Source organism: Geotrypetes seraphini, chromosome 4 (assembly GCF_902459505.1).
Source record: "Geotrypetes seraphini chromosome 4, aGeoSer1.1, whole genome shotgun sequence".
Taxonomy (NCBI): Eukaryota; Metazoa; Chordata; class Amphibia; order Gymnophiona; family Dermophiidae; genus Geotrypetes; species Geotrypetes seraphini.
Genome location: NC_047087.1, coordinates 323,152,052 through 323,168,451, shown reverse-complemented (window position 1 = coordinate 323,168,451; position 16,400 = coordinate 323,152,052). Strand labels below are relative to the sequence as shown.

Here is a 16,400-nt window from a genome sequence, read left to right as displayed (position 1 = left end):
GTAGATGGACACAACCCATAAGTTTCATGTCCTAAAGCTACATTGGTATGTGGTAAATGATTAATATACACTGAGGCTCGGATTCTATAAACAGTGCCGTCATCATTGGATCGAGTGTCAGTCAAGAAATGATGCTGTTTATAGAATCATGGCTTTGTGACAGGGTTTTCAAGGCCTACCTTTCATGTGAATCATGGTTACGGAGGCGCTTTATGACGCATGAAGCCACTTCCAGTGTTAGGCGTCGTAAAGCGCCTCTGTAGCCATGGTGCCAGTAGGTGGTTTTTAGGTGCTAAGCACTGTTCTGCACTTGAGTTAGGTACTGGTAGGACATGTACCAGCGCCTAACTTAAGAAGCCATTTATAGAATATAGGCCTGAAAGAAGGAAAGGACAAAACATCCCGGAATTCCAAATTCTGCAAATTTATTGACAATATTTTTGCTAATTATCATCCAGAATTTCAGTACAATTCAGTATTTTCATTATTCCAGAGAAAACAGAGCCTTCAAATGTTTCTTATTTAATGGCTTTCTTCTAGCAGAAGGATTCAAATGTAACAGGGAAAACTTTTCTCTGCATCATTCTCTGGAGCTGGAGACGGTATTTATACAACTGAAGGCCAGGCTACATTGTGAACCAAGAAACCTTCTACAAAACAGGTCAAATATCACCCTTGGGTTCCCGCAGCCAGCATCTTTCACTCTCTTGCCCCATTGCAGCATTTTACCTCTGCAACACCAATTCCGACTAATGGCAACCTGCTGCTGGCTCTTCAGGCTTCCCTCTGCTGCGGTGCCACTGAAGAAAGAGGAAGTGACATCTTGGAGGGCGGGACCTTGGTAGAAGGAAGTCTGCAGAGCCCACAAAGGCTGCTCTGAAGATGTTTCTGGCAGCAATTCAGGCTGCGAGAGGTAGTGTCGAACCTACTGACTCCAAAATCTGCGCAGACTTAAGGTAATTCTGTGGCCCTGGGGAATTCTATGCAAATTCTGCATTGCGCAGTCGTGCAGAATTCCATCAGAAGTAATATAAAATGGGTAATGTTCACAAATACAATGAAATGAAACCATGAAAATGGCAAGATTGTGACCCAGAGCTCTGCACAATATTGATACCCTCCTAGAACATTGCCTGACTTTGCCCCCTTGAAATATCAGCACAATTGCTCCTTTTACTCTAAGTGGGACGGAGAGAAGCATCCAGGCAGTCAAAGGACTGCAGAAAGAGAATGTAGGGATTTGCAAGGAGATGGTACAAGCCTCTCCATTTCACCACCCTTAAGTTTTATTAGCCTGTATTTTATAGATTTTTTTTACCCTACAGTACCTTTGGTATGTATTTGGAAAAGCAGGTTATTCATTTTAGAATTAATTAATTATTGAGCTCAGAATGGTTTGCATGATTTATTCGGGTACTCGAGCATTTTTCCTCCTGGTAGGCTCACAATCTATCTAATATACCTGGCACAGTGGGGGGATTAAGTGACTTGCCCAGGGTTACAGGGAGCAGCTTGACTTTGAACCCACAACCTCAGGGTGCTGAGGCTGTAGCTTTAACCACTGCGCCACACACTTCAGAACAGCTGTATGAATCTGTTTAATGGTACGTGGCACTGGTTACAAGGCAGGAGCTGCTGAAGATTGGGGGCACACAAGGTGGTTATGTACTAGACTTTCAGGAGAGGGCAGTGACATTATATGAACTCTGTCCAATCCAGAATTTCTCTCTCTTTCTTTACAGTGGAAATAGCACTGTTGCTTTCTACATGAAGTTCCTAAAGATGGACTCTCCTACATCAGTCTGTAAAGTGAAGGTATAGTGTCATATTGCTGTGTCAGTGTACCCCTAGGTATTCCAGCAGTGAGACCCTCTTTCAACATACCTAACTAGGTCACTTAATCTGCCCTTCAAGTACTGAGACCCCCACACATTCCTCTGCTGTTCAAGGACAGGTACAAGATCCTTTATCCAAAATCCTTGGGACCAGGTGTATTTTAGTTTTTGGAATGGTAATGTCAAGCCAGTCCTCCGACCTTTCTGCTTCTCATTGCCACCCTGGAATCTGCAGTTCTCCAGTTTCCAGTCCTCTGACCTGAATTACATAGAGATCAGGACATACACATGCACCTGCATTGGTTTCAGCATGTGTCATGTCGGTTTAATTCAACCACTTTCGGTTCGTGTCAAATTTTGGGTTTGGAGAATTTCAGATAAAGGATCTTATACCTGTTCTGAGACCTGCACATTAACAGCTCTGCCGTTGCACATCACCTCTACCTGTGGCTTCTCTTGCAAGTAGTACCTGTATTCACCATGTAAGAGGTGACCAGCTCCTTATCCCACTGTCAGCGTCCCTCCAGTCCTGAAGGTGACAGATTCAGTCTCACTTGTACCCATCCCATGAAGTGTTCTGTTCAGTCACACTATCCCTTCTGACCACTGTGCAGCTGGATCCAGCCCAGATCTTCACCTCAAGACAAAGAAGAACTCCGAACCCTTTTGCCTTCCCTCCACTCAAGGGCACACTCAGCGCAAAAAGATGTTTGATAACCTTATGGCGACGCAAGCAGCAAAACTTAACCACTCCATCTCCAACCTGTTGACTGCAACGGGCGACTTCAAAACTTTTCGAAAAGAAATTAAAACCCTACTTTTCAAAAAATTTATCCAGATATCTTAACCCAACCCTTCCCCCTCCTCCTAGATAAATTCTCCCCCAAAACCTCCACTTAAATAATCTCTTCCTCCCCAAAACACCAACCAAGTATTCAGATCCCTGAAATGTAACATAATCTTATTTGTACTCTAACTGTAATATTTGTTATATCACACAGTAACGTACAGTCAATTTAATATCCAATTTGTATGTTCTTCCAGAATTAATCCAGGTACCTCTCCTCCCTTGTAACCAAAAAAAACCAAAAAAACCCCAAAACTGTTGCAACTTCACTGGAAATGTCCAATTAGCTCTTTTGTAATCCGCCTTGAACTGCAAGGTATAGGCGGAATAGAAGTCCGTAATGTAATGTAATTGTGAACACTTGCAGGGCTGATGTGTGAGAATCTCACCTCACTGTTAACTCCCAGTTCATTGGCTGAGCTGTACTGCATCTTGAAGATCCTGGGGGGCTAAAGGACCCCTCGAAGAAAATTCTCAAAGGGTAGAAATGGTGAGAAAGAAGAGGGGGGTTTTCTCCTGTGGAAGGCAGTGTGTTTACGCTTCATTGATTATACCAGGGCTTCTGACTGTATTGAACATGACAAGCTTTGAGAAGAACTGAGTGAGGCAGGAATGCCAGCGTACCTGATCAGGTTAATCAGATCGCTCTACTATGATCAAGAAGCTACAGGTATGGAGATAGAGAAGGGTTCAAGATCAAAAAGGGTGTAAAACAAGAATGCATCCTCTCTTCAACCTCTATGCAGAAGTAATCACAAGGAAGGTGGACTTAGATGATTCGAGTTTTGGGGTGAAAATAGGTGGAAGAATCATCCGCAATCTGAGATACACAGATGATACTACCCTGATGGCAGAGAGTAGAAGGACCTCAATAAGTTGATCCTGAAGCTGAAAGAAGAAAGCGAGAAGATGGGACTTTAACTGAAAATATGAAGAAGACCAAAATCATGAAAGTCCACATAAAAATCAACAATGAAGAAATAGAAGTAGTCGACAGCTTCATTTTCCTTGGGTCCCTCATTAGTCACAGCAGAGATCAAGCGTCAATTAGCACTGGGGCGTGCAGATATGGTGTGCATGGAACAAATATGGAAGTGCAAGGACATCTCAGTCACCATCAACCAAAGACTAATCACTGCCATTGTGTCCCCAATTGCGACATATGGCTGCGAGACATGGACACTCATGAAAGCAGATAGAAGAAAAATCAATGCCTTTGATATAGCATATGTATGCCTGGAGAAGACTTCTATGAATCCCATGGACAGCTAGGATCACCAACAAATATGTCCTTGATTATATAAACCCAGAGTTGTCCCTGGAAGGCAAGATTACTAGATAAAAACTGATCTAGTTTGGACATATGATGAGAGTGAATTCACTAGAAAAGGAGATTCTACTTGGAATGGTCAGTGGTAAAAGGATGCAGGGCAGACCAAAGGCCCATTGGCTGAATACCATCAAGAATGACATGGGAATGAACATCAAGCAATTGAAAGAAGCTGCTGAAAACAGGGAAGCATGGCAAGGACTGGCCTACAGAGTATCCAAGGGTCAGACACGACTGAATGGATACTACTAGTAGTAATTCTAAAATGCTGGTGCTAATAAATAGGAGGCAGTAGGATAAGTTCATTCCAGCAGGAACATATGGAAAAGTGAGGCTTGTTAAGTAAGATGTGGACCCCTTCCATAGGGCTTTACAGGTTAAAACTGCAATTTTAAGATGAATACAATATTTAATTGATAACCGGTGAAGATAACATAAGGCTAGCCCTACTTGGTCAGACCAATGGTCCATCAAGCCCTATAGGCCATCCTCATGGTGGCCAATCCAGATCACTGGTACCTGGCAAAAAGCCAAATAGTAGCAACTTTCCATGGCAAGCAGTGGCTACCCCCATGTCTGTCTCAATAACTGACTATGGATTTTTCCTCCAGGAAATTGTCCAAACCTTTCTTAAAACCATATCTTGACAGCATAAAACAAGACAAACCACTGTATTTTGCAGAGATTAGTTTTAACTTGGACTTGAATACTGCCAGAGACGGAGCTCGCCGTTGGGATTTGGTCATTCTATGCCTCTAGTCCTTGGTATGCCAATGTACTGTGTCTGATGGTTTCAGACTCTATGTCTTTTTCTCTTGTCATGGGTGTTCTCCGAATGGAGGTCCATTCTGATGGAAAATCCATTAAAATTCTCTCATAGCCTGGCCCTTAAGAAGCAGCAATTCCATAAGAAGGATCCTGGGCAAGTCACTTAATCCCCTCATTGCCCCAGGTACACTAGATAGAGTTTGAGCCCACCGAGACAGATAGGGAAATATGATAAAGTACCTGAATCTAAACCACTTAGGATATAAGTGGTATATAAATAAATAAATAAATGCTGTGGCGATTCATCCTTTCTTGAAGGCTACATGTTTAGTGGCCATCAGAGACCTTGTGTGCCATGGAAAGGATTTATGTTTGGAAGGCAGAGGTACCAGCTCTCCTTGCCTTTCTGCAAAAGGGACTGAAAAAGAGGGCTTGCCCTCATCTCATTGAAAGTTCAGGTGGTGGCTCTAGCCTGCTACGGAAGGCCCATAAGCAGCTTCTCAATATGGTTGGGTCAGAGAAAATTGGCTTCCATTCTGGCCACTGGCTCCTCCGTTGGTACCTTAATTTTGTGTTGTGTAGCCTGTTCGGTACACCTTTTGTGTTCTCTAGTCTTGAAAGATTCAGTTGTTTGACAGCCCATCTCTTCCTTTAAATTTATATTTTCCTTCTGTCTATCTCTTATATAATATGTTGAACTTTCACTATTTGCATTTTGTAATTCGCCGATTGTCCAGCTCTCTTCAGTTGTGAACCGCCTAGAAGTCATCTGCCTATGGTGGTATAGAAGAATAAAGTTATTATTATTATATTTCTGCCAAAGGTGGTTTTGTCCTTTTCACTTGAATCGGGTGATTTCCCTGCCCATCTTCAGGAAGAAGGACTAGAGTGTGTCATTTGGATGTGTGCCAGGCCTTTCTGCACTACTTTGAGGTCATAAATTTGCTTTGTAAGTTGGACAAGTTGTTTGCGGGGCTACATATGAGTGAGGTGGATTAAGCAATCTGTCGTTCTTCTTGTATTTTAAGGAGCCAGCCAGCTTCAGTGGTACTCTGTGTGCATTTGACCCGGGTGCAAGCCGCTTTGTAGGTAGAGCATGGCTCAGCTATTCCAGTAGACATCTGTAAGTCTGCTACTTGGGCTTCTCTACGTTCTTTCTGAGGCACTATTGACTAGATCTGTTAGATTGGTAGGATTTGTCCTTTGGTGTGGGAATTCTTTAGCCAGCCTGGCTGTCTTCCTCGTCAGTTATGTATGGACTGTTCTGGATCGATGATAGAGAAGGTAACTTCCTTTTTTGAATCCAATCTGACCAGTCCAGTTCGTACCCAGGAGGTATACAGCTGCAGAGCTTACTAGTCATTGTGAAAGGTTGTGGTTGGTTGCTGCGCCTAGCTAAAGAAGAAAAATAATGATCTCGTAGGGGAATGCCCTCTCCTTCCGTTTTTGTTCTGCTAGTTCTATTGTTCTTTGGTTCTTGAGTTGTTAATATTAAGAACATAAGAATTGCCACTGCTGGGTCAGATCAGTGGTCCATCTTGCACAGCAGTCCGCTCATCGGTGGCCCTCTGGTCAAAGACCAGCGCCCTAACTGAAACCAGCCCTACCTGCATACGTTCTGATTCAGCAGAAACTTGTCTACCTTTGTCTTGAATCCCTGGAGAATGTTTTCCCCTATGACAGACTCTGGAAGAGCGTTCCAGTTTTCTACCACTCTCTGGGTGAAGAAGAACTTCCTTATGTTCGTATGGAATCTATCCCCTTTCAATTTTAGAGAGTGCCCTCTTGTTCTTTCTACCTTGGAGAAGATGAACAATCTGTCTTTATCTGCTAAGTCTATTCCCTTCAGTATTTTGAATGTTTCGATCATGTCTCCTCTTTTCAAGGGAGAAGAGGCCCAGCTTCTCCAATCTCTCACTGTATGGCAACTCCTCCAGCCCCTTAACCATCTTAGTCGCTCTTCTCTGGACCCTTTCAAGTAGTACCGTGTCCTTCTGCATGTACGGTGACCAGTGCTGGACGCAGTACTCCAGGTGAGGGTACACCATAGCCCGGTACAGCGGCATGATAACTTTTTCCGATCTGTTCGTGATCCCCTTCTTTATCATTTTGTTATGGATATCATGGGAGAGATCCTGTTCCAGAGCACCATCTGCTAGCAAGAATATATAAGAACATAAGCAGTGCCTCTGCTGGGTCAGACCTGAGGTCCATCGTGCCCAGCAGTCCGTTCACACGGCGGCCCAACAGGTCCAGGACCTGTGCAGTAATCCTCTATCTATACCCCTCTATCCCCTTTTCCAACAGAAAATTATCCAATCCTTTCTTGAACCCCAATACCGTACTCTGTCCTATCACGTCTTCTGGAAGCGCATTCCAGGTGTCCACCACACGTTGGGTGAAGAAAAACTTCCTAGCATTTGTTTTGAATTTGTCCCCTTTCAACTTTTCCGAATGCCCTCTTGTTCTTTTATTTGTTGAAAGTTTGAAGAATCTGTCCCTCTCCATTTTCTCTATGCTCTTCATGATCTTTCCTCTTCTCCAGGGAAAAAAGCCCCAGTTTCTCCAATCTCTCAGCGTATGAAAGGTTTTCCATACCTTTTATCAGACGTGTCGCTCTCTGAACCTTCTCGAGTATCGCCATATCCTTCTTAAGGTACGGCGACCAATATTGGATGCAGTACTCCAGATGCGGACGCACCATCTCCTGATACAACGGCAGGATAACTTTTTTCGTTCTGGTTGTAATACCCTTCTTGATTATACCTAGCATTCTATTCGCTCTCTTAGCGGCCGCTGCGCACTGTGCCATCGGCTTCATTGTCATGTCCACCATTACCCCCAAGTCCCTTTCTTGGGTACTCTCATTCAATACCATGCCTCCCATCGTATAGTTGTACCTCGGGTTTCTGCTTCCTACTTGTAATACTTTACATTTCTGAACGTTGAACTTCATCTGCCATCTCGTCGCCCATTCCCCTAGTTTGTTCAAGTCCCTTTGTAATTCTTTGCAGTCCTCTTTAGTTCGAGCTCCACTAAATAGTTTGGTGTCATCTGCGAACTTTATTATCTCGCACTTCATCCCTGTTTCTAGATCATTTATAAATATATTAAATAGCAGTGGTCCGAGCACCAACCCCTACGGAACCCCACTCGTGACCCTCCTCCAGTCCGAGTAGTGGCCCTTCACTCCTACCCTCTGTTTCCTACCCGCCAATTAATTTTTGATCCATCTATGTATGTCTCCGTCCACCCCATGGTTCTTCAGTTTTCGAAGTAGGCATTCGTGGGGTACCTTATCAAGGTACCCTACGAACGCCTACTTCGCAAGGAGGCATAACCCACCCACCTGAGGAAATTAACAGGGAATAAGGCCTGAGTAAATGTTTATAGTGTAAGAGGAAATTTTCTTGTGGAGAGATTTCTTTTTAGCCAAAGCTAAGTCACTTTTTTCTTTCCCTATAGTGTACATTTGAATAAAATGGACTCTCTATTAGGCTCTAACCACTGGGGTGAGGCAGAGAACTGTCTCTGAATTTTGCAGAGACCTTTTTGCAAGGAGATCTGTTTTGTAACTTATAAAGGGGATTTAGACCAATAAATAATTAGCTGTGGGAGTTTTTCTCCTGTAAACCCAAATTTCATCTGTTTTTCCCCATTTCAATGAACCTTTAGCAGACAATCAAGAAATTAACCTAAACCTACACTGTGTCCCTAGTGGTTGCTGTGGTGAATTGCAATAAAGAATGAAAGAAATGTAGAATGATGTTTGACCTGCTTGTCCCTGGAAAGCTGACTACTGTTTACTATTTCTCTTTTCATGATAGCTGCTGTCACTTGGGGGAAAGGAGAGAATTCTTTTACGTGAGATTAATGTGCAACTAACGGTCAGTTCTGTGCAGCATCCAAAGCACTTTCCTCCACTGGGAGCCAGGATTGACCTGGGACAGGTTCAAACTATGATGGACTGCATGGGATGCAAATTATCTCCTGGCGCTCAGCAGCTCTTGAGCATGGTCCAGCACCAGCAGAAGGTAAGTCACATTGCCATCAGTGGCACGATTGCTGATCCAGTATAGGTCAGGGACAGAATCTGGGTCCAGGGCCTCAGGGATCACTGCACTCAGTCCTCTGAATGTGGTTTCTTCTTCCTTGAGCTTAGTATTTTATCAGAAATGAGGTGTTGATGAAATCTAGTAGCCTTTTCTCTGTGCGTATCTTGATGCTGTGGTTCCTGAGAATGTTTTAGATTGAGAATCCCTGAAATAGACAATGTTTGTGTTTGTACTCTGTGTCTAGAGTGACAGAGCTCTTGTTCTTCTTTCCAGCAAAATCCTTTTCCTTTTGGGATCCAACTACAGGGGCTAGGGTGTGCATGGAGAGGGGAGTATCCCATGCAAAGACTGAAGATCCCGACTGACTGCGTTCAACCCCTGCAGCAGCCTCTGGCAGTCCCTGAAAATAGAGGGTCTCAGACTCTGAATCAGCAAACGAGTGGGAGTTCTAATCTGCCTAAGGCGGACCTTCTTCCTTTACTGCAGAGTCACTGTGGCCAAGAGGGAAGCATTCAACACAATCCTGAAACTGTGACCAGTGAGGAGCACACGGTAAAAGCTGGGTGAGTGTCCTTACTGCTCTCTTCTGAGTTTGGAAATAGGGTTTATCTCAATACACCTCTGAGCCGATTCCTCGTGTGGAAAGAATTCAGTGTATTCACAGACCCCTTGTAGCTGGTGGAGTTCCTTTAATTCTTTGAATGTGCAGTGTTATCCAGTGCAAGGCCCGGGGGCCAATGGTTGCCCATGGAGACCTCTGGGGTGGCCCCCATCATTCAGGATATTATTTCTGCTACAATGTGCTTCTCTATCTAAGCTCCCCACAAAAGGTGAGAAAGTGCTGCATGCTTGGAGGAGTGGCCTAGTGGTCAAAGCAGCTGCCTCAGCAGCCTGAGATTGTGAGTTCAATTCCCACTGCAGCTCCTTGTGACTCTGGGCACGTCACTTAAGAACATAAGAAGTTGCCTCCGCTGAGGCAGACCAGAGGTCCATCTCGCCCAGCGGTCCGCTCCCGCGGTGGCCCATCAGGCCCATTGTCTGAGCAATGGTCCCAGACTATCCCTATAACCTACCGCTACTCTTATCTGTACCCCTCAATTCCTTTATCTTCTAGGAACCTATCCAAACCTTCTTTGAAGCCTTGTAACGTGCTCCGGCCTATCACAGCCTCCGGAAGCGCATTCCATGTATCCACCACCCTCTGGGTGAAAAAGAACTTTCTGGCATTTGTTTTAAACCTGTCCCCTTTTAATTTCTCCGAGTGCCCCCTTGTACTTGTGGTTCCCCATAATCTGAAAAATCTGTCCCTGTCTACCTTTTCTATACCCTTCAGGATCTTGAAGATTTCTATCATTTCTCCTCTAAGTCTCCGCTTTTCCAGGGAGAACAGCCCCAGCTTTTTCAGTCTGTCAGTATATGAGAGGTTTTCCATACCCCTTATCAGTTTAGTTGCTCTTCTCTGGACTCCCTCAAGTACCGCCATGTCCTTCTTGAGGTACGGCGACCAGTACTGGACACAGTACTCCAGATGCGGTTGCACCATTGCACGATACAGTGGCAGGATGACCTCCTTTGTCCTGGTCGTGATACCCTTCTTAATGATACCCAACATTTTGTTTGCTTTTCTTGAGGCTGTGGTGCACTGTGCCGACGCCTTCAAAGATGTGTCTACCATCACTCCCAGGTCTCTTTCAAGGTTACTTACCCCTAGCAGTGATCCCCCCATTTGGAGCTGAACATCGGGTTCTTTTTCCCTACATGCATGACCTTGCATTTCCCTACGTTAAAGTTCATTTGCCATTTTTTTGCCCATTCTTCTAGCGTCGTTAGGTCCCTTCTAGCATCGTTAGGTCCCTTTCTGACCCATGTAAACCACACGAAAAAGCAATCTATGAAGTCCCGTCCCCTTTACCTTTCAGTAGACATGAAAACATAGAAAGCATTTGGGAATGGCCACCTCCTTGAGGATATTCTCCATGAAACATTTGAAGGTAGTGTGAACATAAGAACTGCCATCTCCGGATCAGACCCTAGGTCCATCAAGTCCGGCGATCCGCCCACACGGAGGCCCAGCCAGGTGTAACCTGGTGAAAACTTAGTCACCCGTATCCTTCTATGCATCTTTCGAGGAGATGTGCATCTAGCTTGCCCTAAAATCCTAGAACGGTGGGTTCCGCATCATCCCCCACCGGGAGAGCGTTCCAGGTGTTCACCACGCGCTGCGTGAAGCAGAACTTCCTGGCATTTGTCCTGGGTTTGTCCCCTCTCAGCTTCAGTCCATGACCTCTTGTCCTGGTCACATTTGACATCGTAAATAACTTTTTATCCTGCTCTATCTTGTCGATTCCTTTTATTATCTTAAAAGTCTCAATCAGATCCCCTCGCAGTCTCCTCTTCTCAAGGGAGAATAGTCCCAGTTTTTTAAGTCGTTCTTTGTAGTTCAAGTTCTCCATACCTTTAACTAGCTTCGTTGCTCGCCTCTGCACCCTCTCCAGCAGTTTTATATCCTTCTTTAGGTAAGGAGATCAGTGTTGGACACAGTATTCCAAGTGTGGTCTGACCATTGCTCTATAAAGCGGCATTATGACCCTCTCCGATCTACTTGTGATTCCCTTCTTTATCATGCCAAACATTCTATTTGCGTTCTTTGCTGCTGCCGCGCATTATGCCGATGGTTTCAGGGACCTATCTATCAGTATCCCCAGGTCCTTTTCTTGTTCGCTCTTATCCAGAGTTGCACCTGACATTCTATACTCATACTCCTTGTTCTTTCTGCCCAAATGCATTACCTTGCATTTTTCCACATTAAACTTCATCTTCCATTTCTCTGCCCATTTCTCTAACTGGCTCAAATCTCTCTGTAGTTCCTCGTTGTCCTTATGTGATCTGATTGCCCAACATAACTTTGTGTCGTCTGCAAACTTGATGATTTCACTGGACGTTCCTTCTTCTAGGTCATTGATGAAAATATTAAATAAGATGGGCCCAAGAACTGAGCCCTGGGGCACACCACTAGTCACTTTCTCCCAGTCTGAGAGTTTCCCATTTATGCCCACCCTCTGCATTCTGTTTTCCAGCCATTTGCCTATCCACCTTAGTATGTCTCACTCTATTCCATGGCTTTGTAATTCCCAGAGAAGTTTTTCGTGTGGAACTTTGTCGAACGCTTTCTGGAAGTCCAAGTATATTATGTCCACTGGTTCCCTGTTATCGATTTGTTTGTTTACTGTTTCAAAGAATTGTAGTAAATTCGTCAAGCATGACTTCCCTTTCCTGAAGCCGTGTTGACTGGCTCTCATCAGGTCGTGTGTATCCAAGTGCTGGACTATGCTATCGTTGATCAGTGCTTCGACCATCTTTCCAGGGACAGACGTAAGACTCACTGGTTTGTAGTTGCCCGGTTCTCCTTTTGATCCTTTTTTGAAAATTGGGGTGACGTTTGCTATCTTCCAGTTGTCCGGTATCTGTCCAGTTCTAATTGACAGGTTAGCAAGGTTTTGCAGTAGTTATCCGATTTCTACCTTCAGTTCCTTTAATATTCTCGGTGAATTCCATCCGGTCCAGGGGATTTGTCACTTTTAAGTTTGTCGATCTGGTAGTATATCTGGTCCAAGTCCACTTCTTCTGTGGTGAGGCTGTCCTCTATTTCTCCCTTGAACACTTTTACTGCTTCAGGTATTGGTGTAATGTCTTCCTTCATAAAGACAGACACAAAGAAGGAGTTCAATCTGTCTGCAATTTGTTTGTTCTCTTTGATGTACCCTTTTCTTCCCTGGTCGTCCAACGGATCCACTGCCTCTTTTGCAGGTTTTTTCCCTTTAATGTATCTAAAAAAGGGCTTGAAGTTTTTGGTCTCTTGCGCTATTTTCTCCTCATAGACCTTTTTAGCATCCCTCACCGCCTTATGACATTTCTTTTGATCATCTTTGTGGCTGTTCCAAGCTTCGGTTGTTCTTTCGCGTTTTCATTTTTTAAAGGAGTTCTTCTTATCTCTTACGGCATCCTTCACCTCATTAGTAAGCCATGCTGGTTCTCCTTTGCCTTTAGTTTTCCGTCCTTTGGATATCTGCGGAATGTAGAGATTTTGTGCTTCCGTGATAGTATTTTTCAATAGGGACCATGCCTGATCTACCATTTTAATTGTGTATATCCTTTTCTTGAGCCGTTTTTTTACCATGGCTCTCATGCTATCATATCTTCCTTTTTTAAAGTTGAGGGTTGTGGTTAAGGTTTTGATACGTTTCCCCTTCCTGATGTCAAGTTTAAAGTTGATCATGTTGTGATCGCTCGTCCCTAGCGGGACTGTGACTTCCACATCTTTAGACCAAGTCCAAGGTGGCATTCCCTCTCGTCGGCTCTCCCACCAATTGTTCTAGGAAGCAGTCCCCTACCATGTTCTTATGTTCTCTTTTGCAAACTCCAGACCCCATCCCTTCTATCTTGCTGTATCGTATGCCTGAAACAGACTGCCTGACTCATTATGTCAAGCTCCATCTCTAGCAGTCTTCAAATCCAAGATAAAAGCTTTCAACTCCTAACTCCCACTCATCGTAACCTTTCATTCTCTCTGCAAGAAACTCCCTAACTCCTATATGTCCTGTCTGTCGTTAGATTATAAACTCTTTTGAGCAGGGACCATCTATTATTACCTGGAATGTTATATGGGAGAACATACGCAAGTAAGGCTAGACTCTAATAGGACACTGGTCTTTGACCTAAGGGCTGCCGCATTAGCGGACTGCTGGGCACGATGGACCACTGGTCAGACCCAGCAGCGGCAATTCTTATGTTAAAGTCATTTAGTGGGTGGGGGAGAGACTTAAAAATATTTTCATATGAAGTTGAATAAACCATAGCGTGAAGAATTCGACATTAGATTCTAAGCATGAAAATGATGTTAGAGGAGCATTTGATTCTTCATTCATTTTTTTCTGACCCCTAGAGCATGATGAAGAGGAATTTGACAGAAACTTTGTACTAAGAATTTAATTTCTTGGAAATGAGTGTTGAATACCAAAGAAAAACCAGCATTTTGGAACCTTTTTCATACTTGAGGGGAGGGAGCATCTTGCAATGGGGTTTCCATTTGCTACTGTAAATATAGAGTTGATGACTGGAGTTTTCATCTAATTAATATTCTGGACTTTAATTGAACGATAAGTTAAGTGGGTTTGTAAACCAGAGGGCACAGGTTCAAATCCCACCATAATTCTATCACCTAAGGATAGTGCTGGGCAGAAGTCTAGGGCCAGAAATGCTAAAGAAAGACCATTGAATGGTGGGACTGGATGGACCAATCAGGTCTTTCTCTGCTGTCGTTTCCTAGGTTACTAGGCACCGATGGAGATTTTTGTGGCGAAGTTCATGTAAACTAAAGTAATGGAGAAAACGTCACGTTACCTTTTTTTGAGCACTTCCTCACAGTGCTAATGAGAGAGCAGATCCAAACCTGAAATGGACTCGGAACCAACCTCCTTATGCCCTCATTTGCTCCACTTCATCCATTATACATAGCTTAACACCTGAAAACCATAAGCATTCAGGGCGAATTCTGGAAAGTGCTGCTAACGCTTTATGCACTGATTAGATTGGAAATTAGTATTATAGTGGTGCATATTTATTAAAGTGGTCAAAAAAAATCCGGTTCATGGGACACGACCTCCTCAAGTCTTTTTTTTTTCTGTGCCAAATTATAAGCCTTTTTGTGAACATTTAGGGCCTCTTCTATCAAACTGCGCTAGCAGTTTTTAGCACAGAGAGCCATGCTGAATGGCCCGAGCTGCTCCCGACACTCATATGAGCATTGGGAGCAGTGCAGGCCATTCAGCGCGGCTCACCGCGCTTCAAACTGCTAGCGCTGTTTGATAGAAGAGGCCTTAGAGGTCACTCAATGATTTTTAATTTAATACATAAAATGCAAGTACAGAATTTTCTTTCTTTTTTTTTTTTTAATTTCTTTATTCATTTTTAAACTTACATCAAGTGTACAGTAAATATCAACCAAATATAATACAACATCACTTGAAAAATTTTCAATATCATACACCAAGAAGATTTAACCCCCCCCCCCCCCCCCAAATCCACAGATTGGGAAAAGTGTAACTTTTTCTATTAAACCAGAATAGTGAGCAAATGTACATGGAAAGAAGATAGATAGATAGATAGATATAGGGGCATTTTCGATAGGACATCGTAGTCTGAGTTTGGGAAAGACGTCCAGAAATCCAGTAGAGAAAATGCCCATTCTCAAAACAGCAAGCTCTCTATCTTTTTTTTTTTTTAATGACCTATGTAGACGCTTTGGTCCTTAGTACATCTATCTTTTTGGGCCATTCTCGAATATAAATATGTCCACTTGAAAAACGCACATAAGCAAGATTTTCTCATTCTGAGCATAGCAAAGGGGCTCTTCTAAGACATACTGTAGTGAATTTCACATTAAAAGTCCCAGGTACAGATGCCACTATATCTTGCTTAGATTGTATGGTGAGCCCACCAAACCCCACCCAAAACTTACTCTATCCACCTGTACACCACAACATTAGCCCTTATTCCGGCAGGTGTCATCTTAATGTAGGTACAGTAGGTTTTGGATGGTTCACCATGCAATAGAAGCAAGATATGGTGAGATCTGTACCTGGAACTTTTAATGGGACATTCACAGAAGTAACCTCTGGGCTCAGATGTCCTGTTAACATCTGAAGCTGTTTGAGCTGAGAACTTTTCAGCACCCCCTTCGTAATACAGGTTAGAATGTACTGTTTTTTTTAACATCTTTCGATGGTGGGAGGGGGGTCAGTGACCTCTGGGGGAGTAAGGTCACCATTTTATCATTTAGAAGGTTTGGCTCACTGGTAGAGCTTCTGTCTCTGCACCGAGAGGTTGTGAGATAGCTTCTTTTGTAATCCGCCTTGAACCGCAAGGTATTGGCAGAATAGAAATCACTAATGTAATGTACTGTAAATCCCAGTGCTTCTCCTTGTGACCCTGGGCAAGTGTCCATCGCTTTGAAATGTCAAAGCCACAAAAAGGCGGTATACAAGTCCCCATTCCCTTTCATTTTAAAACAGGTATAGCTCCAAACATCTATAAAAAAGATTTGTTAAAGGTTTGATTATGTCTCATGAGCGTCCAAGTTCTAAACTTGCCCAAAAGACACGCCTCTAACATGCCCCCTTAAGATTTGGATGCAGTGAAGACAAAACAACCAGAAAGATGTCTAGAAAGTCCGTTTTGAGAATGCCCACTTGGACATTTTGACTAGTAAGACGTCCAAGTGCTGGTTTATGCTGTCTTTTACATGTCTTATCTTTTTTGAAAATGAGACCCATACATAGAAACATAATGGCAGATAAAGGCCAAATAGCCCATCTAGTCTGCCCATCCACAGTAACCATTATCTCACGTGCCTATCCCAGGCCCTTTTGAATTCAGACACAGTCTCTATCTCCACCACCTCTTCTGGGAGACTGTTCCACGCATCTATCACCGTTTCTGTAAAAAAGTATTTCCTTAGATTACTCCGGAGCCTATCACCTCTTAACTTCATCCTATGCCCTCTCATT

The 16,400-nt window shown here is 43.6% G+C and overlaps 1 protein-coding gene across 1 annotated transcript in view; it reads left to right on the top strand.

Moving 5' to 3' along the window:
• C4H10orf88 (chromosome 4 C10orf88 homolog) overlaps window positions 1-16,400 on the top strand; it is a 40,951-nt gene that overhangs the window by 15,336 nt on the left and 9,215 nt on the right. The window contains exons 3-5 of the mRNA XM_033943775.1: window positions 1,743-1,815; window positions 8,608-8,814; window positions 9,109-9,398. Coding sequence (XP_033799666.1) covers window positions 1,743-1,815; window positions 8,608-8,814; window positions 9,109-9,398 — 570 coding nt within the window. The remainder of the gene's footprint in view (window positions 1-1,742; window positions 1,816-8,607; window positions 8,815-9,108; window positions 9,399-16,400) is intronic.